General features: G+C 39.6%; 1 protein-coding gene across 2 annotated transcripts in view; it reads left to right on the top strand.

Annotated features, from left to right (window-relative positions):
• The window catches only part of TEX11 (testis expressed 11), a 399429-nt gene that overhangs the window by 284712 nt on the left and 92053 nt on the right, over positions 1-22664 (top strand). For both annotated transcript variants that reach the window (XM_055266828.1, XM_055266827.2), the window contains 3 exons: positions 14097-14221; positions 18894-18979; positions 19816-19872. In XM_055266828.1, the coding sequence (XP_055122803.1) occupies positions 14097-14221; positions 18894-18979; positions 19816-19872 (268 nt within the window). The remainder of the gene's footprint in view (positions 1-14096; positions 14222-18893; positions 18980-19815; positions 19873-22664) is intronic.

Here is a 22664-nt window from a genome sequence, read left to right as displayed (position 1 = left end):
TTTTTTTTTTTTGAAGCAAGGTCTTACTCTGCCACCCAAGTGGAAGTGCAGTGGAATGATCACGGCTCATTGCAGCCTTGACTTCCCAGGCTCAAGTGATCCTCCACCTCCATCTGTAGAGATGGAGTCTCACTATGTTGCCCAGGCTGGCCTCAAACTCCTGGGCTCAAGCAATCCTCCTGCTTCAGCCTCCCAAAGTGCTAGGATTACAGGCCTGAGCCATCACACCCAACCCTACCTCACATACTTAGCATTTTTTGTGGTGAGAACACTTAAACTCTCAGTGATTTTTAAGAATAGAATACATTGTTATGATCTATAGTCATCATGTTGTACAATAGATCTCTTGAACTTGTTCCTTCTACTCAACTGAAATTCTGTATTCTTTCACCATCTCCCTAATCTCCCCGACTCCTTAATCCCTGGTAACCACCATTCTACTTTGCTTCTATGAACATTCTATTCTGCTTCTATGAGGTCAACTTCTTTAGATTTCACATATGAGATCATGTGGTATTTATTTTTTGTGCCTGGCTTATTTCATTTAATATAATGTCTTCGAGGTTCATACTTTTTTTCATAAATGATAGGATTTTCTCCTTTTATTGAGGCCAAATAGTATTCCATTGTCTATATATACACCACATTTTCTTTATCCACTTATTCACTGATGACCATTTAAGTTGATTCCATACCGTGGCTATTGTGAATAATGCTGCAGTGAATATGGGAGTGCAGACATCTCTTTGACATATTGATTTCACTTTTATTTGATATTCTACCACGTAGTGGGACTGCTGGATCATATGGTAGTTCTACTTTAATTTTTTGAGGAACCTCCGTACTGCTTTCCATAATGGCTATACTAATTTACATTCCCAACTACAATATGCAAGGGTTCCCTATTCTCCACATCCTTGCCAGCACTTGTTATCTTTTGTCTTTTTTATAATAGCCATTCTAGCAGATGTGGGGTGATGTTATCATTGTGGTTTTAATTTGCATTTCTCTGATGAGTAGTGATGTTAGACATTTTTTCATATACTTGTGGACCACTTGCTCATCTCCTTTTGAGAAATGTCTTTTCAGGTCATTTGCCCATTTTAAAATCAGGTTACTTGTTTCCTTCCTATTGAATTGTTTGAGTTTCTTATATATTTTGGATGTTAACCCCTTCTCAAATGCCTGGTTTGTAAATATATTCTCCCATTCCATACATTGTGTCTTCACTCTGTTGACGGTTTCTTTTGCTGTGTAGAAGCTTTTTAGTTTGATGTAATCCCATGTGTCTACTTTTGCATTTACCAATGTCATGGAGATTTTCCTCTATGTTTTCTTTTAGTAGTTCTACAGTTTCATGTCTTATGTTTAAATCTTTAATCTATTTTGAATAGCTTTTTATATATTGTGAGAAAAGGGTCAAATTTTATTCTTCTGCATGTGGGTATCCAGTTTTACCAACACTATTTGTTAAAGAAACTGTCCTTTTCTCATTGTGTGTTCTTGACACCTTTATTGAAAACCAATTGACTGTAAATGTGTGGATTTATTTCTGGGCTCTCTATTTCCTTCCATTGGCCTATGTATCTGTTTTTCTGCCAATACCATGCTGTTTTGGTTAGTATAGCTTTGTAGTTTATTTTGACTTCAGGTAGTATGGTGCCTTCAGCTTTGTTATTTTTGCTCAAGATTGCTGTAGCTAGTCAGGGTCTTTTTGCTTCCATGGAAACTTCAGTATTTTTTTTTTATTTCTGGGAAAAAATGTCATTGGAATTTTAATAGGGATTGCATTGAATCTGTAGATTGCCTTGGGTAGTATGGACATTTAACAATATTTTTCCAATCCGTGAACATGGGATATCTTTCCATTTCTTTGTGTTTTCTTCACTTTCTTTCATCAGTGTTTTATAATTTTTAGTGTACATGTCTTTCACTTCAACATTAAATTTGCTCCCAAATATTTTTGTAGCTATTGTAAATGGAATCATGTTCTTGATATTTTTTTCAGATAGTTTATTGTTAGTATGTAGAAATGCTACTACTTTGTGTATGTTGATTTTGTATCTTGCTACTTCATTGAATTCACTTATTGGTTCTAATTTTTTTTCATTGCATCTGTAAGATTTTCTATATATAAGATCATGTTATTTACAAGCAGAAAATTTAACTTCTTCCTTTCCAACTTAGATTTTTCTCATGCCTAATTACTCTGACTAGGACTTCCAGTAGTATGTTGAATAGAAGTAGTGAGAGTGGGCATCCATGTCTTCTTCCTTATTTTAGAGGAAACGCTCCCAACTTTTCACCATTGAGTGTGATGTTATTTGTCCATTGGTCATATATGGCCTTTATTGTGTTTTTTTTTAAATCATGAAATGATGTTGAATTTTGTGAAATGATTTCCATTTTTTGGAAGAATTTGAGAAGGATTGGTATTAGTTCTTTAAACATTTGGTAGGAGCAGTGATGCCATCAGATCCTGAGCTTTTCTTAGATGGAAGGTTTTTTGTTATTCATTTAATCTCCTTATTCATTATTTGTTCACATTTTCTATTTCATTATGATTCAGTCTGGGTTTTATATGTCTAGGACTTTATCTTTCTTCTAGATTATCTAATTTCTTGGTGTATAATTGTTCATAGTAGTCTCATGATTTTTTATGTTTCTGTGGTATCAGCTGTAATGTCTTCTCTTTCGTTTCTTGTTTTATTTATTTGAGCCTTATCTTTTTTCTTAGTCTAAATAAAAGTTTGTCAATTTTATCTTTTTTTTTTTTTTTTGAGACAGTTGCTCTGTTTCCCAGGCTGGAATGCAGTGGCGCCATCTCGGCTCACTGCAACCTCCACCTCCCAGGTTCAAGCAGTTCTTCTGCCTCAGCCTCCTGAGTAGCTGGGACTACAGGCCCATGCCACCATGCCCAGATAATTTTTTGCATTTTTAGCAGAGATGGAGTTTCACTACATTGGCCAGGCTGGTCTCAAAATTCTGACCTCAAGTGATCCACCCACCTTAGCCTCCCAAAGTGCTGGGATTACAGGTGTGAGCCACCATACCTGGTGGTTTTGTTTATCTTTTCAAAAAAACTGTTAGTTTCTAGTAAGACAAGTCTGGGTGGCAATGAACTCCCTCAGCTTTTGTTTGTCTGGTAAAGTCTTTATCTCTCCTTCATTTCTGAAGGATAGCTTTACTGGGTAAAGTATTAATTGGCAGGATTTTTTCTCTTCGGCACTTTGAATATATCTTCCCACTCTTTCGTGGCTTATGTTTGTGAAGAGCACTGCTAGCTTTATTGGAACTCCTTTATATGTGATATGCTGCTTTTCTATTGCTACTTTCAGGATCCTCTCTTTTATGTTGATTTTTGACAGTTTGATTATAATATGTCTTGGTGTTGTCTTGTTTGGATTGTATCTTATTGGAGACCGATGACCTTCCTGTACCTGTATATTTATCTTTCCCCAGGTTTGGAAAGTTTTCTGTTGCTATTGATTGAAATGTGTTTTCCAGACCTTCATATCTCTTTTCTTCTTCTTGAACTCCTATAATTCAGATATTTGCCCTTTTGTTGCTGTCCCATAAGTCCCTAAGCTTTTTTTTTTAATGAGGAAGATCTTTTTTTAATGTTATTATTTTTTTATTTCCAGCTTGTAAGTTCAGGGGTACATGTGCAGGATGTGCATGTTTGTTACATAGGTAAACGTGTGCCATGGTGGTTTGCTGCATAAATCATCCCATCACCTAGGTTTTAAGTCCAGCATCCACTAGCTGTTCTTCCTGATGCTCTCCCTCCTCCCAGCCCCCACCCTCCAGCAGGCCCCAGTATGTATTGCTAACCCCCATGTGTCCATGTGTTCTCATCATTCAGCTTCCACTTATAAGTGAGAACATGCAGTGTTTGGTTTTCTGTTCCTGCAATAGTTTGCTGAGGATAATGGCTTCCAGCTCCATCTATGTCCCTGCAAAGGACGTGGTCTCGTTCCTTTGTATGGCTGCATAGTATTCCATGGTGTATATGTACCACATTTTCTTTATTCAGTCTATCATTGATGGGCATAAGTTGATTATATGTCTTTGCTATTGTGAATAGTGCTACAATGAACATACATGTGCATTATCTTTATAACAGAATGATTTATATTCCTTTGGGTATATACCCAGTAATGGGATTGCCAGGTCATATGGTATTTCTGCCTGTAGGTCTTTGAGGAATCACCATACTGTCTTCCACAATGGTTGAACTACTAATTTACATTCCTACCAACAGTGTAAAAGCATTCCTTTTTCTCTACACACAACCTTGCCAGCATCTGTTGTTTTTTGACTTTTTAATAATAGTCATTCTGACTGGTGTGAGATGGTATCTCATTGTGGTTTTGATTTGCATTTCCCTAATGATCAGTGATGTTGAGCTATTTTTCATATGTTTGTTGGCCATGTGTATGTCTTCTTTTGAGAAGTGTCTGTTCATGTCCTTTGCCCACTTTTTAGTGGGTTTTCTTTTTTTTTAATTTGCTGAAGTTCCTTGTAGATGCTGGATATTAGGCCTTTGTCAGATGGATAGATTGTAAAAATTTTCTCCCATTCTATAATTTATTTGTTCATTCTGATGATGGTTTCTTCTGCTGTGCAGCAGCTCTTTAGTCTGGGAAGGCACTTTATTGGCCTATCAAGGAACTATGGGTAGGCTGTTTTGCATGGTTCACATGTGGGCTGACTCCTGGAGTCCTTTGGCAGCCTGGCCTTTTTCCTGGATTAGCAGCTGGGTGGGCCTGGATGCCTAGGTCCATGGGGTTGGATCTGGAGCCTATATCCACTGAGGTGGACTTCTTGATTGGGTCTGAAGGATTGGGCTTGGAGCCTGCATCCAATGGGGCTGGCCTGAAATTTAGGTCCCCATTGGCTGACCAAACACTAAAGTGGGCCTTGAGTCTGAATCTGCAATAGCCAGCCAGGTGGGAATGGGCCCTGTGCCTGGGTCCCCTGGGATAGGCCTGGAGCCTGAGTCTGTAGGGGTTGGCCTGGCACTGGGGTGGGCCTCAAGCCTGAGGACTAGGGCAGGCCTCCGTCCTAGGTCAGTGGGTGCTGGCCTGGAACCTCGGTTTGTAGGGGTGGTTTTGGAGCCTCAGTCCATGGGGACTAGCCTGGCAGCTGGGTCTACTGGGATGGTACTAGACCCTTGGCCTACTGCAGCAGGCCTGGACCCTGGGTCTACTGGAGCTTGGGGCCACTGAGACAGTCCTAGAGCCTGGAGCTGGCCTGGAGTTGGGGCAGATGTGGAGCCTCGGGCCACAAGGACTGGCCTGAAGCCTGAGATTGTGGGTACTAAATTGCTATTTGGAGACACACTGGCTGGCCTAGAGTGTGGGGCTGTGGGGACCTGCCTGGGGCCTGGGTCTGTGGGGGCCAGCCTAGAGGATGGGTGTGTGTGTGCTAGCCTGGAGGCTAGGTCTGTGAGATCTGACCTGGGTCCTGGAGCTGCGGGAGCTGTCCTGGAACCTGGCTGCATAGGGGAAGTGCTGAGGCCTTGATCCATGGGGGCCAGCCCATCCCTAGGGTTTATTTAAATTGTCTTGGACCCTTGGTCTGCTGGAGCAGACTTGGACCCCAGCTCCACTGGAGCGTGGAGTGACATAAGCAGGCGTGAAGGCTGTGTTCATGAGTGCCAGCCTCGTACCTATGGCCAGGGGTACAGATCTGGTATTGGGGCAGGCCTGTAGCCTGGGGCTTTGTGGGCTGACCTAGCTCTGAGGTGGTCTGAAAACCTGGGGTATGCCTGGATCCTGGGGCTGCAGGGGCTGGCCTGGCACTGAGTAGGCCTGGATCCTCTATCTACAAGGAGCAGCCTAGAGGCTGGGTCCATGGGTGCTGACCTGATGACTAGGGCTGTGGGGCTGGTCTAGTGCTGAGGCAGACCTGAAGCCTGGGGCTACGGGGATCCAGCTTCATACTGGCAGCAGTCTGGTGCCTGGAAATACTGATGTCAGCCTCGTCCTAGGGATGGAGCCTGCATCTAAAGCCTGAGTCTGTTAGGACTGCTATGAGACAGGCCCAAAGCCTGGGACTAATGGGTCTGGTCCAGCACTGGAGCCAGTCTGGAGCCTGAATCCACTGGGGTTGGCCTGGTGATGTGGCAGTCCTAGAGACCAAGTCCTTCGGGCAGGTCTGGAGCCTGGGTCTGCAGGATATTACCTGGAGTCGGGGGCCATGGGGGCCTGCCCAGTGATGAGTTTTACTGCCGCCAGCCCATTTTTGTGGTCTGAGGTAAATTCCAGTACTCACTTTCCTCTTCTTCCCCTAAGTGGAGGATATCTGTCTTCATGCTCTATGGCCTGGGGTTGGGGGAGGGGTGACATGGGTATTAAAAAGTTGTTGTTCCTACACTCTTCAATGCATCTTTTCTATTTCTGTGCTACAGCCAAGTGCTGCAATCTCTCACCTAGTTTTCTTAGCTTTTGTGGAGGTATTCCATATGTGGATAGTTGTACAAATTGATGTTCTTGTGGGGAATGAGCGCTGGAAAGTCCTATTCCACCATCTTGTTGATGTTCAGTGGACACAAGCTCTTTATCAGACATGTATTTTGCAAATTTTTTCTTTTTATTAACACTGTCTTTCATGAACAGAAGTTTTAAATTTCGACATAGTCCTATTTATTTTTCTTCCTTTATGGATTGTGCTTTTGGCATTGTAGTTGAGGAATCTTTGCCTAGTTCAAGGTGACAGAAAATGTCTCATGTTTTCTTCAAGAAATTTTACAGTTTTAGGTTTATATTTATGTCTATGAACCCTTTTTTAGTTAATTTTTGTATTTGGTTCAAGGTATGGATTGAAATTATTTTTTTTTTGCACATGGCTATCCAATTGTTCCAGCATCATTTGTTTAACAAACTATTCTTTCTCTATTGAATGCCTTTGTGCCTTTATCAGAAATTAGTTGTCATATATGTGTGGATCTCTTTCTGGACTCTATTACATTCCATTCTTCTATTCATCCATCCTTACACTAATCCCATACTGTCTTTCTCAGTGTAGCTATGTAATAAATTTGAAGTCAATTTTATTATTTTTTTCTATAATAATAATAATTATTATTATTATACTTTAAGCTTTAGGGTACATGTGCGCAATGTGCAGGTTTGTTACATATGTATCCATGTGCCATGTTGGTTTGCTGCACCCATTAACTCGTCATTTAGCATTAGGTATATCTCCTAATGATGTCCCTCCCCCCTCCCCCCACCCCACAACAGTCCCCGGAGTGTGATGTTCCCCTTCCTGTGTCCATGAGTTCTCATTGTTCAATTCCCACCTATGAGTGAGAACATGCGGTGTTTGGTTTTTTCTCCTTGCGATAGTTTACTGAGAGTGATGTTTTCCAGTTTCATCCATGTCCCTACAAAGGACATGAACTCATCATTTTTTATGGCTGCATAGTATTCCACGGTATATATGTGCCACATTTTCTTAATCCACTCTATTGTTGTTGGACATTTGGGTTGCTTCCAAGATTTGCTATTGGGAATAGTGCCGCAACAAACATACGTGTGCATGTGTCTTTATAGCAGCATGATTTATAGTCCTTTGGGTATATACCCAGTACTGGAATGGCTGGGTCAAATGGTATTTCTAGTTCTAGATCCCTGAGGAATCGCCACACTGACTTCCATAATGGTTGAACTAGTTTACAGTCCCACCAACAGTGTAAAAGTGTTCCTATTTCTCCACATCCTCTCCAACACCTGTTGTTTCCTGACTTTTTAATGATGGCCTTCTAACTGGTGTGAGATGGTATCTCATTGTGGTTTTGATTTGTATTTCTCTGATGGCCAGTGATGATGAGCATTTTTTAATGTGTTTTTTGGCTGCATAAATGTCTTCTTTTGAGAAGTGTCTGTTCATGTCCTTCGCCCACTTTTTGATGGGGTTGTTTGTTTTTTCCTTGTAAATTTGTATGAGTTCATTGTAGATTCTGGATATTGGCCCTTTGTCAGATGAGTAGGTTGCAAAAATTTTCTCCCATTCTGTAGGTTGCCTGTAAACTCTGATAGTAGTTTCTTTTGCTGTGCAGAAGCTCTTTAGTTTAATTAGATCCCATTTGTCAATTTTGGCTTTTGTTGCCATTGCTTTTGATGTTTTAGACATGAAGTCCTTGCCCACGCCTACGTCCTGAATGGTATTGCCTAGGTTTTCTTCTAGGGTTTTTATGGTTTTAGGTCTAACATGTAAGTCTTTAATCCATCTTGAATTAATCTTTGTATAAGGTGTAAGGAAGGGATCCAGTTTCAGCTTTCTACATATGGCTAGCCGGTTTTCCCAGCACCATTTATTAAACAGGGAATCCTTTCTCCATTGCTTATTTTTGTCAGGTTTGTCAAAGATCAGATAGTTGTAGATATGCGACATTATTTCTGAGGGCTCTGTTCTGTTCCATTGATCTATGTCTCTCTTGTGGTACCAGTACCATGCTGTTTTGGTTACTGTAGCCTTGTAGTATAGTTTGAAGTCAGGTAGCGTGATGCCTCCAGCTTTGTTCTTTTGGCTTAGGATTGACTTGGCTATGCGGGTTCTTTTTTGGTTCCATATGAACTTTAAAGTAGTTTTTTCCAATTCTATGAAGAAAGTCATTGGTAGCTTGATGGGGATGGCATTGAATCTATAAATTACCGTGGGCAGTATGGCCATTTTCACGATATTGATTCTTCCAACCCGTGAGCATGGAATGTTCTTCCATTTGTTTGTATCCTCTTTTATTTCATTGAGCAGTGGTTTGTAGTTCTCCTTGAAGAGGTCCTTCACATCCCTTGTAAGTTGGATTCCTAGGTATTTTATTCTCTTTGAAGCAATTGTGAATGGGAGTTCACTCACGATTTGGCTCTCTGTTTGTCTGTGATTGGTGTATAAGAATGCTTGTGATTTTTGTACATTGACTTTGTATCCTGAGACTTTGCTGAAGTTGCTAATCAGCTTAAGGAGATTTTGGGCTGAGACAATGAGGTTTTCTAGATATACAATCATGTCATCTGCAAACAGGGACAGTTTGACTTCCTCTTTTCCTAATTGAATACCCTTTATTTCCTTCTCCTGCCCGATTGCCCTGGCCAGAACTTCCAGCACTATGTTGAATAGGAGTGGTGAGAGAGGGCATCCCTCTCTTGTGCCAGGTTTCAAAGGGAATGCTTCCAGTTTTTGCCCATTCAGTGTGATATTGGCTGTGGTTTTGTCATAGATAGCTGTTATTATTTTGAGATACATCCCATCAATACCTAATTTATTGAGAGTTTTTAGCATGAAGGGTTGTTGAATTTTGTCAAAGGCCTTTTCTGCATCTATTGAGATAATCATGTGGCTTTTGTCTTTGGTTCTGTTTATATGCTGGATTACATTTATTGATTTGTGTATGTTGAACCAGCCTTGCATCCCAGGGATGAAGCCCACTTGATCATGGTGTATAAGCTTTTTGATGTGCTGCTGGATTCGGTTTGCCAGTATTTTATTGAGGATTTTTGCATCAATGTTCATCAAGGATATTGGTCTGAAATTCTCTTTTTTGGTTATGTCTCTGCCAGGCTTTGGTATCAGGATGATGCTGGCCTCATAAAATGTGTTAGGGAGGATTCCCTCTTTTTCTATCAATTGTAATAGTTTCAGAAGGAATGGTACCAGTTCCTCCTTGTACCTCTGGTAGAACTCGGCTGTGAATCCATCAGGTCCTGGACTCTTTTTGGTTGGTAAGCTATTGATTATTGCCACAATTTCAGAACGTGTTATTGGTCTATTCAGAGATTCAACTTCTTCCTGGTTTAGTCTTGGGAGGGTGTATTTGTGGAGGAATTTATCCATTTCTTCTAGATTTTCTAGTTTATTTGCGTAGAGGTGTTTGTAGTATTCTCTGATGGTAGATTGTATTTCTGTGGGATCGGTGGTGATATCCCCTTTTTTCATTTTGTATTGCATCTATTTGATTCTTCTCTCTTTTCTTCTTTATTAGTCTTGCTAGCAGTCTATCAGTTTTGTTGATCTTTTCAAAAAGCCAGCTCCTGGATTCATTAATTTTTTGAAGGGTTTTTTGTGTCTCTATTTCCTTCAGTTCTGCTCTGATTTTAGTTATTTCTAGCCTTCTGCTAGCTTTTGAATGTGTGTGCTCTTGCTTTTCTAGTTCTTTTAATTGTGATATTAGGGTGTCAATTTTGGATCTTTCCTGCTTTCTCTTGTGGGCATTTAGTGCTATAAATTTCCCTCTACACACTGCTTTGAATGTGTCCCAGAGATTCTGGTATGTTGTGTCTTTGTTCTCATTGGTTTCAAAGAACATCTTTATTTCTGCCTTCATTTCATTATGTACCCAATAGTCATTCAGGAGCAGGTTGTTCAGTTTCCATGTAGTTGAGCGGTTTTGACTGAGTTTCTTAATCCTGAGTTCTAGTTTGATTGCATTGTGGTCTGAGAGACAGTTTGTTATAATTTCTGTTCTTTTACATTTGCTGAGGAGAGCTTTACTTCCAACTATGTGGTCAATTTTGGAATAGGTGTGGTGTGGTGCTGAAAAAAATGTATATTCTGTTGATTTGGGGTGGAGAGCTCTGTAGATATCTATTAGGTCCACTTTGTGCAGAGCTGAGTTCAATTCCTGGATATCCTTGTTAACTTTCTGTCTCGTTGATCTGTCTAACCTTGACAGTGGGGTGTTAAAATCCCCCATTATTATTGTGTGGGAGTTTAAGTCCCTTTTTAGGTCACTCAGGACTTGCTTTATGAATCTGGGTGCTCCTGTGTTGGGTGCATATATATTTAGGATAGTTAGCTCTTCTTGTTGAATTGATCTCTTTACCATTATGTAATGGCCTTCTTTGTCTCTTTTGATCTTTGTTGGTTTAAAGTCTATTTTATCAGAGACTAGGATTGCAACCCCTGCCTTTTTTTGTTTTCCATTTGCTTGATAGATCTTCCTCTATCCCTTTATTTTGAGTCTATGTGTGTCTCTGCACGTGAGATGGGTTTCCTGAATACAGCACACTGATGGGTCTTGACTCCTTATCCAGTTTGCCAGTCTGTGTCTTTTAATTGGAGCATTTAGCCCATTTACATTTAAAGTTAATATTGTTATGTGTGTATTTGATCCTGTCATTATGATGTTAGTTGGTTATTTTGCTCGTTAGTTGATGCAGTTTCTTCCTAGCCTTGATGGTCTTTACAATTTGGCATGTTTTTGCTGTGGCTAGTACCAGTTGCTCCTTTCCATGTTTAGTGCTTCCTTCAGGAGCTCTTTTAGGGCAGGCCTGGTGGTGACAAAATCTCTCAGCATTTGCTTTTTTGTAAAGTATTTTATTTCTCCTTCATTTATGATGCTTAGTTTGGCTGGATATGAAATTCTGGGTTGAAAATTCTTTTGTTTAAGAATGTTGAATATCGGCCCCCACTCTCTTCTGGCTTGTAGAGTTTCTGCCGAGAGATCAGCTGTTAGTCTGATGGGCTTCCCTTTGTGGGCAACCTGACCTTTCTCTCTGGCCGTACTTAACATTTTTTCCTTCATTTCAACTTTGGTGAATCTGACAATTATGTGTCTTGGAGTTGCTCTTCTCGAGGAGTATCTTTGTGGCGTTCTCTGTATTTCCTGAATCTGAATGTTGGCCTGCCTTGCTAGATTGGGGAAGTTCTCCTGAAAAATATCTTGTAGAGTGTTTTCCAACTTGCTTCCATTCTCCCCGTCATTTTCAGGTACACCAATCAGACGTAGGTTTGGTCTTTTCACATAGTCCCAAATTTCTTGGAGGCTTTGTTTGTTTCTTTTTATTCTTTTTTCTCTAAACTTCCCTTCTCGCTTCATTTCATTCATTTCATCTTCCATCACTGATACCCTTTCTTCCAGTTGATCGCATTGGCTCCCAAGGCTTCTGCAATCTTCGCGTGGTTCTCAAAACTTGGCTTTCAGCTCCATCAGCTCCTTTAAGCCCTTCTCTTCATTGGTTATTCTAGTTATCCATTCGTCTAATTTTTTTTCAAAGTTTTTAACTTCTTTGCTATTGTTTTGAATTTCCTCCCATAGCTCAGAGTAGTTTGATCGTCTGAAGCCTTCTTCTCTCAACTCGTCAAAGTCATTCTCTGTTGAGCTTTGTTCCATTGCTGGTGAGGAACTGCATTCCTTTGGAAGAGGAGAGGTGCTCTGTTTTTTAGAGTTTCCAGTTTTTCTGCTCTGTTTTTTCCCCATCTTTGTGGTTTTATCTACTTTTGGTCTTTGATGATGGTGATGTACAGATGGGTTTTTGGTGTGGATGTCCTTTCTGTTTGTTAGTTTTCCTTCTACCAGACAGGACCCTCAGCTGCAGGTCTGTTGGAGTTTGCTAGAGGTCCACTCCAGACCCTGTTTGGCTGGGTGTCAGCAGTGGTGGCTGCAGAACAGTGGATTTTCGTGAGACCACAAATTCAGCTGTCTGATAGTTTTGTCTCAGAGGAGTACCCGGCCGAGTGAGGTGTCAGTCTGTCCCTACTGGGGGGTGCCTCCCAGTTAGGCTGCTCAGGGGTCAGGGACCCACTTTAGGAGGCAGTCTGTCCATTCTCAGATCTCCAGCTGCAGGCTGAGAGAACCACTACTTTCTACAAAGCTGTCAGACAGGGACATTTAAGTCTGCAGAGGTTCCTGCTGACTTTTTGTTTTTCTGTGCCCTGCCCCCAGAGGTGGAGCCTACAGAGGCAGGCAGGCCTCCTTAAGCTGTGGTGGGCTCCACCCAGTTCGAGCTTCCTGGCTTCCTTGTTTACCTAAGCAAGCCTGGGCAATGGCGGGCGCCCTTCCCCCAGCCTCGCTGCTGCTTTGCAGTTTGATCTCAGACTGCTGTGCTAGCAATCAGCGAGACTCCGTGGGCATAGGACCCTCCGAGCCAGGTGCGGGACACAATCTCCTGGTGTGCCATTTTCCAAGCCCATTGGAAAAGCACAGTATTAGGGTGAGACTGACCCGATTTTCCAGGTGCCGTCTGTTACCCATTTCTTTGACTAGGAAAGGGACCTCCCTGACCCCTTGCACTTCCTGAGTGAGGGAATGCCTCACCCTGCTTCAGCTCTCACACAGTGCGCTGCACCAACTGTCCTGCACCCACTGTTTGGCACTCCCTAGTGAGATGAACCCGGTACCTCAAACGGAAATGCAGAAATCACCCATTTTCTGTGTCGCTCATGCTGGGAGCTGTAGACCAGAGCTGCTCCTATTCAGCCATCTTGGCTCCACCCCAGTATTCAGCCGTTTTTCCTTTTTTCTGCTTTATTTTGGATTAATTGAATTTTTATGATTACATTTATCTCCCTTTTTGCTTGTTAGTTTGAATGAATATTTATTTGTTGCTTAAAGTCTATAGTACAAATACTTAACTTGTCATATTCCACCTTTAAGAATATAATGGAATATAACACACAGCTACTCAACTTTTTATTTTATTCTATGTTGTATTTCAAATTATGGATGTACCAAAGCGTGTTTTGCCCATTCATTATGATGGAATTTAGGCTGATTTCATATTTTACTCTTTTTTTTTTTTTGAGACAGAGTTTTGCTCTGTCGCCCAGGCTAGAGTGCAATGGCGCGATCTCAGCTCACTGTAAGCTCTGCCTCCCGGGTTCACGCCATTCTCCTGCCTCAGCCTCCCGAGTAGCTGGGACTACAGACATCCACAACTGCACTTGGCTAATTTTTTGTATTTTTAGTAGAGACGGGGTTTCACCGTGTTAGCCAGGATGGTCTGGATCTCCTGACCTCACGATCCACCCTCCTCCGCCTCCCAGAGTGCTGGGATTACATGCGTGAGCTACCACGCCTGGCCCATATTTTACTCTTACAAACAATGCTGGATGAACATCCTTATATGTATTTGTTTACTTTTGCAAATATACCCGTAAGATAAATTCACAGAAGTGCAATTGCTCAGTTGGGCATTTTTCTGGTGTTCAAATCCTCCTTGAAAGCTTAGCAACTCACATTACTTTATGAATACTAATATTTTAAAAATGTTCTTAAAATAAGTTCCAAATTCATTGTGGCATAATTAACCATAGATTGTAATTTCTTTGATTAGAGTATATCATTTTTGAATTTTTTTCTTGTTTTTCAGCTTTGCAGGCAATAATTACTTTAGAGAATATATTAACAGATGAAGAGTCAGAAGATAATGATCTAATTGCAGAGAGAGGTTCATCTACCATGCTTCTAAGTTTAGCTGCCCAGTTTGCTCTAGAGGTAATTCATATGTATTCATCTACTAGATTTTTATCCCTTTTCCTTTTTGAAAGACAATTAATAGAATCATTATCAGTTAGACACAGAAGAGACCTTTACTGTTTGTTTTGCCTCATATTTTCATGCCAAACTTGGTTGCAGAACTGCTTTATTTCTTCTCCTTTCACTATAATGCAGACTAAAGTAAATGAAACAGTGAGGTAACAGAGTTGTGCTCAAAACAACAACAAAAAAACATAGCAAAACATTAATTTTTAAAAGAAACTCCAAATTCAAAATGCCATACTATGTCAATAAATAGCTATCTATATAGAAACTTATCTTTCTCATCAATTTGAACAAAATGGTTTAAATTTCTGGAGATCCTTTGAGTTCATAACCACAAAATAGTGTTAGTTTAGAAGTAATAAATAATTGTACCCCTGTTTGTTACTTACAGAATTCTGGTTTTGTTAATATATTGAATTAAGAAAAGCATAGTAGCATCTGTGGAGCTCTTAGACTAGGTTTGAATACTGGCTTTGCCATTTAATATGTGCTTAACTTCTTCAAATCTTAATTTCATCCTCTGCAAAATAAAGATAATACCTACCTCCAGGATTGTTACGAAAATTGATTAAGATGGCTGAAAATGTGCTTTATAAACTATTAAGTTTATCTTCTTTTTAAAACTACTTTAAATAGGAAAACCATCTTCCTGATCAGAACTACAGTTCCATATTTCTTCCAGTAGCTCTCTTCGGCTTTCTACATCAAATGTACACTTATAAACCTTCCTTTAAAAAGATAATTGCCTTTGGGTTTCCTCTCTTTCATCTTCTTCCCCATTCTGCACAAATACATTCCATATCTTCATCTGCCAAATACTTTTCTTCCTTCAGGAGTTATATTACCCTACTCACTGACATCAAAATACATATCATTCAAACTGTATTTAGCAACTACTTTGGGCAAGATATTGGGCTAGATGCTAGAAATATGTTCCTCCAGGACCTCACAAGTCAATTTGAACAGACAAGCTCTGCATTAGGAAAATAAGTCTACAGAATATAGAATTCTATGTAAGTATATAGAATAAAGACCAAATCGCTAATGTATGTGTTAAAAATTACCAAAATTCAGAGTAGGAAGAGAGCACTGAGAACCAGAATTGATTTGGGAAGTCTCTACAGTGGAAGGAAACCTTAAGTTGGGCTTTGGAAAGGGTAGCATTTACATAAGTAAGAATGCTTTTTAAAGGAAGAGATGGTATAAACAAGACATGGAGAAAGGAATGTGATTGGCTTGAGAGACACAGTGTTTGGTTAAAGTGATGGAGGGCTTATGTTTCCACCATTCCAGATGTTTTGCCTGATGTAATAGTGGCTTTTTTTTTTTTGACAAAGTCTCGCTCTGTCACCCAGGCTGGAGTGCAGTGGCATAATCTCAGCTCACTGTAACCTCTGCCTCTCAGGTTCAAGTGATTCTTGTGCCTCAGCCTCCCAAGTAGCTGGGATTACAGGTGTGCACCAGCCACACCTGACTAATTTTTGTATTTTTAGTAGAGGCGGGGTTTCACCATGTTGGCCAAGCTGGTCTGGAACTCCTGGCCTTAAGTGATCTGTCTACCTCAGCCTCCCAAAGTGCTGGGATTACAGGCATGAGCCACTGCACCGGCCATGACTTTTATTATTATGTTGATGCTATAGGGGAGGAGTATGAGATAAAGTAGAAGAAATAGCTGTGACAAGATTATATATACATTTTATTCTCTAAACAATAAGAACATATTGATGGTAATTTATGTAAAAGTAGTGCTTTAGGAAAATAATTTGGGTTGTGCATGGGGAAATGAATGGGGAGAAATTATATGTAGGACAGAATGGGAGACTGTGATAATAATCCAGTTTTAAAATAATGAGAGTCTAGACAAGGGTAGTGAGAGTGGGGTATTAAGCAGGCAAAACATTTCTTTCTCTTCTTTTAAAATAAGCTACCTTATCTTTAAATCCCTTTACAAAATTCATTCCCCCACCTCCCAAGAGAAAATGTGGATATTCTAGGTTCTGAAAAGTGAAGCAGTCAGGAAGAGAACTTCCACAGATTCCTACTACCACCTCTACTCACACACCAGGAATCACACCACACAGTCTGCCTTCTCAACTGCCACATAGATGAGCTATCATGTTCCTTCCTAAAGCCAGTCTCTAAACTTACACACTTGTTTCTATCACCTCTTGCCTTTTTCTCACTCACTTTGTCAACCTTTTATTCCCTTACTGGTTTATTCCCATCAGCATATGAACATGCTCATTTATCCCATATCAAACAAACAAAAAGTAAGAAAACCTCTTGACCTTCCTTCTCTCACCAACTACTCCCCAATTTCTCTTCTTCCCTTTGTGGTTAAACTCCTCTAAAGATTTGTCTATATTTACTGTCTCCAATTCTCTCTTGAGCTTACTCCAATCAGGCTTTTGCCCCACCACTCTAACAAAACTGCTTTCGTCAAGGTCACCAATGACCTCTTTATCGTAAATTGCAGTGGTTAATTCTCAGTCCTCATTGTATTTGACCTATCAGCAACATTCAATGCAGTTGATCACTCTTTCCTCCTTGAAACACAGTTGGCTTCCAGGACACCACATTATCCTTATTTTTATCCTACCTCATGAGTCACTCTTTCTTTCTCCTTTGCTAGTTCCTCTTTTCTCCTCAACCATTCTCAGGCTCAAATTATGAGCTCAGGAGAGGAGGTATTAGGGAGTTGAGAAGAAGGAATAAGGTATTAACTATTCATCCAGAAAAGTAAGAAAGTGAATGACTACGGAAGTGTGATATGCTTGCCAGTAGCACTAAGGCCATTTGATGAAGTTTTAAAATAAAACAAGTAGTTGTATGTATTTTTTTCTGGCCACATTCAGCTGAATGGATGTAAGCACCAAAATCAGTAGAAAGTTGGACTTAATCAGAGTTGAGGTTTTGCCAGATGAATACAATAAAGCAAAAGAAGGGCAGGAAAATCAAGGAACAAGGGAGTGGTTATAATTAGTCTCCATGGAATTTAAACTGGGGATGCGGTAGAACATCAAGGGGATAAGGGACAGTGAAAAACTGGTAGCATCAGTGGGTTGGGGGTCTTACTGCAGTTGAAGGATTGCTGGAGTCAGGGTAATAGAGGTATCAAGTTGGAAAGGTAAGAGGCGGTAGACAGAAAGTAGAATATGTGAAAGTAAGAGCTGGGGTGGAGAACTAGGGGGAAGGAGGGAGACACCTAGGGCACAAAACTTAAGGAGGAACTTATTCTCTGGGTAGTACAAGTAAAGGCTTGGTACTTGTACAACACTGAGAGCCTCCTTAAATTTTTCACCCTAGGTGCTTCACTCACCTCACCTGTCCCACCCTACTCCTAGCCCTGACTGAGAGTATGAAATGATTGCAATTGTTAGTAATGACAGAGTCTAGTGAATGACTGTGGGAGTGAACGGCTAAGGTAATTGTCAGAGTAAAATTTCAGGAACCAGGAAACTAGAATATTGGGAGGATCCTCTACCTATATATTGAAAATGCCGAAAATATGCCACACGCAGTGGCTCACACCTGTAATCCCAGCACTTTGGGAGGCCGAGGCGGGTGGATCACCTGAGGTCAGGAGTTGGAGACCAGCCTGGCCAACATGGTGAAACCCCGTCACTAAAAAAACTACAAAAATTAGCCAGGCATAGTGGTGGGCTCTTATAATCCCAGCTACTCAGGAGGCTGAGGCAGGAGAATCACTTGAACCCAGGAAGCAGAGGTTGCTCCAGCCTAGGTGACAAGAGCAAGAATCCATCTTAAAAAAGAAAAAGAAAAAGAAAATGCCAAAAATTAAGACAGGAGCAGTTTTTGGAAAATATAACTGAGCAATAAGTAAGTCACCAAAAAATGAGAAGAAATGACCTGGGAGCTAGTAGGCCACAACAACAATGAAGAGCAGTGGGTGATATAGTCTGGTTATAGGAAATTCAAAGTTGAGGATTTTAGGGAATAGAATGGGAGAATAATTTTAAAATGGCAATGAAGAGCAAGAAAGACACCTACTCCATCTCCAGGCCTATGGGTAAGGTAGTGAGAGCAAAAACAGCCATCACTTAAGAGGGCTTCGGTGGAAGCAGCATCCTTGGCAGAAACCTAGATTTCCATTAGAGCAAGAATGTGGAGGAAACTTTTAGGGAAGAGGTTGCTGGTAGAGGAGATTTTGCTGAGAGTGGACTGAATTTCAGAGAGCATAGTGGAAGGGTTGGAGGAGTCGGGGAGAGATAGAAAAAGAGGACAGAAGAGGGGATATATGCAGACTTCTGGGAATAGAGTGCTGGAAATGAGGGTCACCTGACAATCTGGGGTTCTTTTGTTTACTGCTAATAAGTGGGGGATAAAGAGCACAATAAGATTAGTCCTAGTGGACTAAGGGTAGTATTGGCAAGGCTTTGAGTGTTTGTGAATAGGGAGGATTGGGTTTCTGGGGCTAATGCAAATGTGTTCTGTTTTTGTCAGTGAGTTGTATCTTCATTCTACCATCTTGCAGTAGCGTTTCTGAGAATACAAAATGAGTATGTTTAGATATTTGTCTTATCTTTAATGAACAGGAATATAGATAATATTTTGCAGTATCACTTTGAGATGTAATTTAACATATTATATTTGTTCTTTTTAGAATGGACAACAAATTGTGGCAGGAAAAGCTTTGGAATATTTAGCTCAACATTCAGAAGACCAGGAACAAGTTCTTACAGCTGTAAAGTAAGTAACCTACATCCTGTGGAAGAGAAAGTATTTCCTCTGCTCATCTTGCTCTTAGTCAATAAACTTTGCCAAAATGGTGCTATTGAGATCAAGGAAACTTTTACATAAAATAGCGAAGCAGAGGAGGGTGAGGTTGGGACTTGATAAATACTTAACGGTATGACTGAGAAAATGCCACAGTGAGAAATGAGAAACCAGCAGGATTCTAGAGTAGTTCTCCTGTTGGTCAATTACACTTGAGGCCACATTTCCAAAGGGAAATGGAGTCACATAAATAAAAGAGTCAGAGGAGTCTTGAGATACTTGCATCCCTTCAGTAAGGTAAATATTTAAAAATCATTCAGGACAGATAGTATTTTTAAAAGCTTTTTAGGTTTTAAAACTTTACCAACTACCTTATTTTGTCAGTTTGTCATTATGCTGCCAGATCCCTTCAAAGAATAGTGATCCCAGTTTGAGACTCAAAGGCCAGTTCCAGTTCCTCTACAGAAAGAAAAATATAAAGACTGATTTACCATACCTGATGTTCTAGCAGGTGTTTTTGAGCAATGATATAAACTGTGGAACCATTTAAGAATTTGTTATAAGCAACGCTTTTGTTTTAAAATTCTTTTATTAAATTCCTCTCTCAAAATTATAAAATTGGTATGTTTTCATTGCAACTGTTAAAACAATAAAATATATATATAAATAAAATAAGATTAATCTCCCCTTTACCCTCTCTTTTCTCACTTCTCCCTCCCAGAGTAATCAAGGTTAGTAACTTGGTATGTATTCATTCACACGTTTCCTCCTAACCTAAGAATCACTTTCCATATTACTTTGTCATACAGGTGTTTGCTTCGTCTTCTTCTTCCAAAAATTGCTGAAATGCCAGAATCTGAAGATAAGTGAGTTATTTCAACAAAAATGATGTATTCCCCATTAGACAAATTATAGTAACTTACAATATAAATCGTATATTAAGAGATACTTAGTGTAGTGGGTAAGATCAATACAGGTTTTAGGGCCAGTCTTCCTGGGTTCATATCCTGGCTCTGCTACTTACCAGATGTGTAACCTTGAGCAAGTTTCTTAACGTCTCTTGGCTTCAGTCTCCCCATCTGTAAAGTGGGAAGAATAATAATACCTACATCATTGGGTTGCTGTGATGACTCAATGAGTTAAAACATCTAAAAGGCAAAAGACATGTGATCTGCAGAGAAACGAGAGTATAAGTTAATACATGTGAAACATTTAGAAGTGTCAGGAACTTAATAAGCCCTCAATAATGTTATCTATGATAGAATTATGATATTGCATCTGTTCTCCCTTTCTTAACAGATGACTCAAATATAGACATATCTCTTACTTTCCCACAGAACATATAACCTGGATGGCTTGTTGGTTATGATTCTGTATCAGGTCAGCTGAGAGTATTCAAATATATTTCTGTGCACAATATCTTTGGGATAAGATATTAAAACTTAACAATTCGTTGAAGACTTTGGTCACCAATTTTTCGTTCACAAACCTCACTACCTCCTGATTATTTGAAAGAAAACTCTACTCAGGGTGTTGATTAGGGATAACTTTCAGAGAAATATCACCCATCTGCATTCTCTGCTTAGACAAGAACTCTGTAATAGTTCCCTCTACTTCACTTTTGCAGCTGGAGGCAATATATTTTTTCAAACAAATTCTTTTGGAAATATCTTCAACTGAGGTAACATAGGACAGATGACTTATAACTGTCATTTTCATAATGCAAATTTTACCCAATTGCATATTACAAGTTTTGCCTTTTCTTTATAGGCTTCATAAATCCATTAGAAGGGAATTCAAACAAACTTAAACAAAACAAAAGATGAAGCAATTGGAATTTTGAATAACGACCAAATATTTGCTGATACTAAGAAATTATTAACTTTTAGACGTGATAATTGTAGTGTGGTTGGTTTTTTAAAAGATTGCTTATCTCTTACAGACACATCTTGAAATATGTATGGATGAAATAATGTGATGTCTGGAATTTGCTTCAAAATAATATGGGAGAGGAAGAAGTGGGTGGAGGTATCAAGGAGATAAGATTGATGATGAGTTAATAATTATTGAAGCTGTGTGATAGGTACATGAGGATTCATTATGCTTGTCTGTTAACATTTGGACATCTTTGAAGTTTTCAACAATAAGAAGATTTTTTAAAAAAGGACTAAACCATGATAGCTACTAGATTGTAAGGGTGCCTTGAGGGTTAGGACTATATTTGTATTTATCTTTGTATCACTGAAACCTAGGGCAGTATCTGACACATAATTGCCACTCAATTTATTTAAATGACTGAATATTAGTTATTTATAATATTTCCAGCACTGGACTTAAAGGTGCTTCATATTTCTCATAATTGTGGCATACAGTCAAACCACACACATTAAAACCAATTGGGAAATGGGGTAAGGGAGGGAATCCTGTTTGAATTAATGAGAAATTACAAAACACTTTTTAAAATATACCTTCATTGTTTTCAAGTAAATGTAGTGATAGAGAACATCCTCTAGCAATGTTTTCAGGTAGAGTTTAGAACCTGATTTAACAAATGGATTAGACTAACTTGTAAAAAAAGAATTTAAGCGCCTAATTCAATGAGAGGGCTCAAGAGAATTGAACTGTAGGTTCAGCTATGTCAATAACTTTTGGTTTACTGTAGGCAATGGCAACTTCTTTAACTTCTCTAAGCTTTATTTTCCTCATCTGTAAAATTTTAAAAGCTGGACTGGATAATTTTTATAGGCCTTTTCTGTTCCAAAATTCCTGTGGTTATAAATGAGCAGTATCTACCTGAGTACTAACAACTCATATGCTAAATTTTTTAAAAGCAGTTTTTCTCTTAAATAGATTATACATTCCTTTGTATGTCTTCATTCTTATTTGTACTGTATATTTTTATTAATGGACCCTTCCTAGATTATTTGATATGGAGTCACTGAATTAAATAGTGAAGAAATCAACTTTAGCTTGGCTGAAATTCAAATTAATAAAATTTACTGTAAGAAGTTACTTTATATAAACCAGACTTCTAAGATTTATCCCTGAAAAATCTGCTACTTTTCCTGACCACAGTCTTTATATGTTAAACCTCTACTGATAAGGCCAGTCTTTACCCTTCTTCCTGTAAACTTCCTTAGTTGAGTTTACCAGTACTTCCATATTCATTCCTTTGTTTGCTTTAAGTTTTTATTTCACTTTATTTTTTAAGTTTAATATTTTATTTTTATTTATTTATTTATTTATTTTTTATTTTGAGATGGAGTTTCGCTCTTTCGCCCAGGCTGGAGTGCAGTGGTGTGATCTCGGCTCACTGCTTTCAAGTGATTCTTCTGCCTCAGCCTCCTGAGTAGCTGGGACTACAGGCATCCGCCACCACACCTGGCTAATTTTTGTATTTTTAGTAGAGACGGGGTTTCACTATGTTGGCCAGGCTAGTCTCAAACTCCTGACCTCATGATCCTCCCACCTCGGCCTCCCAAAGTGCTGGGATTACAGGTGTGAGCCACCGTGCCTGACCCTAATATTTTATTTTTTTAGTTAAATTTTAGGTTCACAGAAAAGCTAACAGGAAGGCACAGAGATTCCCATATATCCCCTCTCCCCACCACATGCATAGCCTCCTCCATTCCCCACCAGAGTGGCACAGTTATTACAA

Source organism: Symphalangus syndactylus, chromosome X (assembly GCF_028878055.3).
Source record: "Symphalangus syndactylus isolate Jambi chromosome X, NHGRI_mSymSyn1-v2.1_pri, whole genome shotgun sequence".
NCBI lineage: Eukaryota > Metazoa > Chordata > Mammalia > Primates > Hylobatidae > Symphalangus > Symphalangus syndactylus.
The sequence above is the reverse complement of the archived record's forward strand: the minus strand, read 5'-3'. Positions and strand labels throughout refer to the sequence as shown.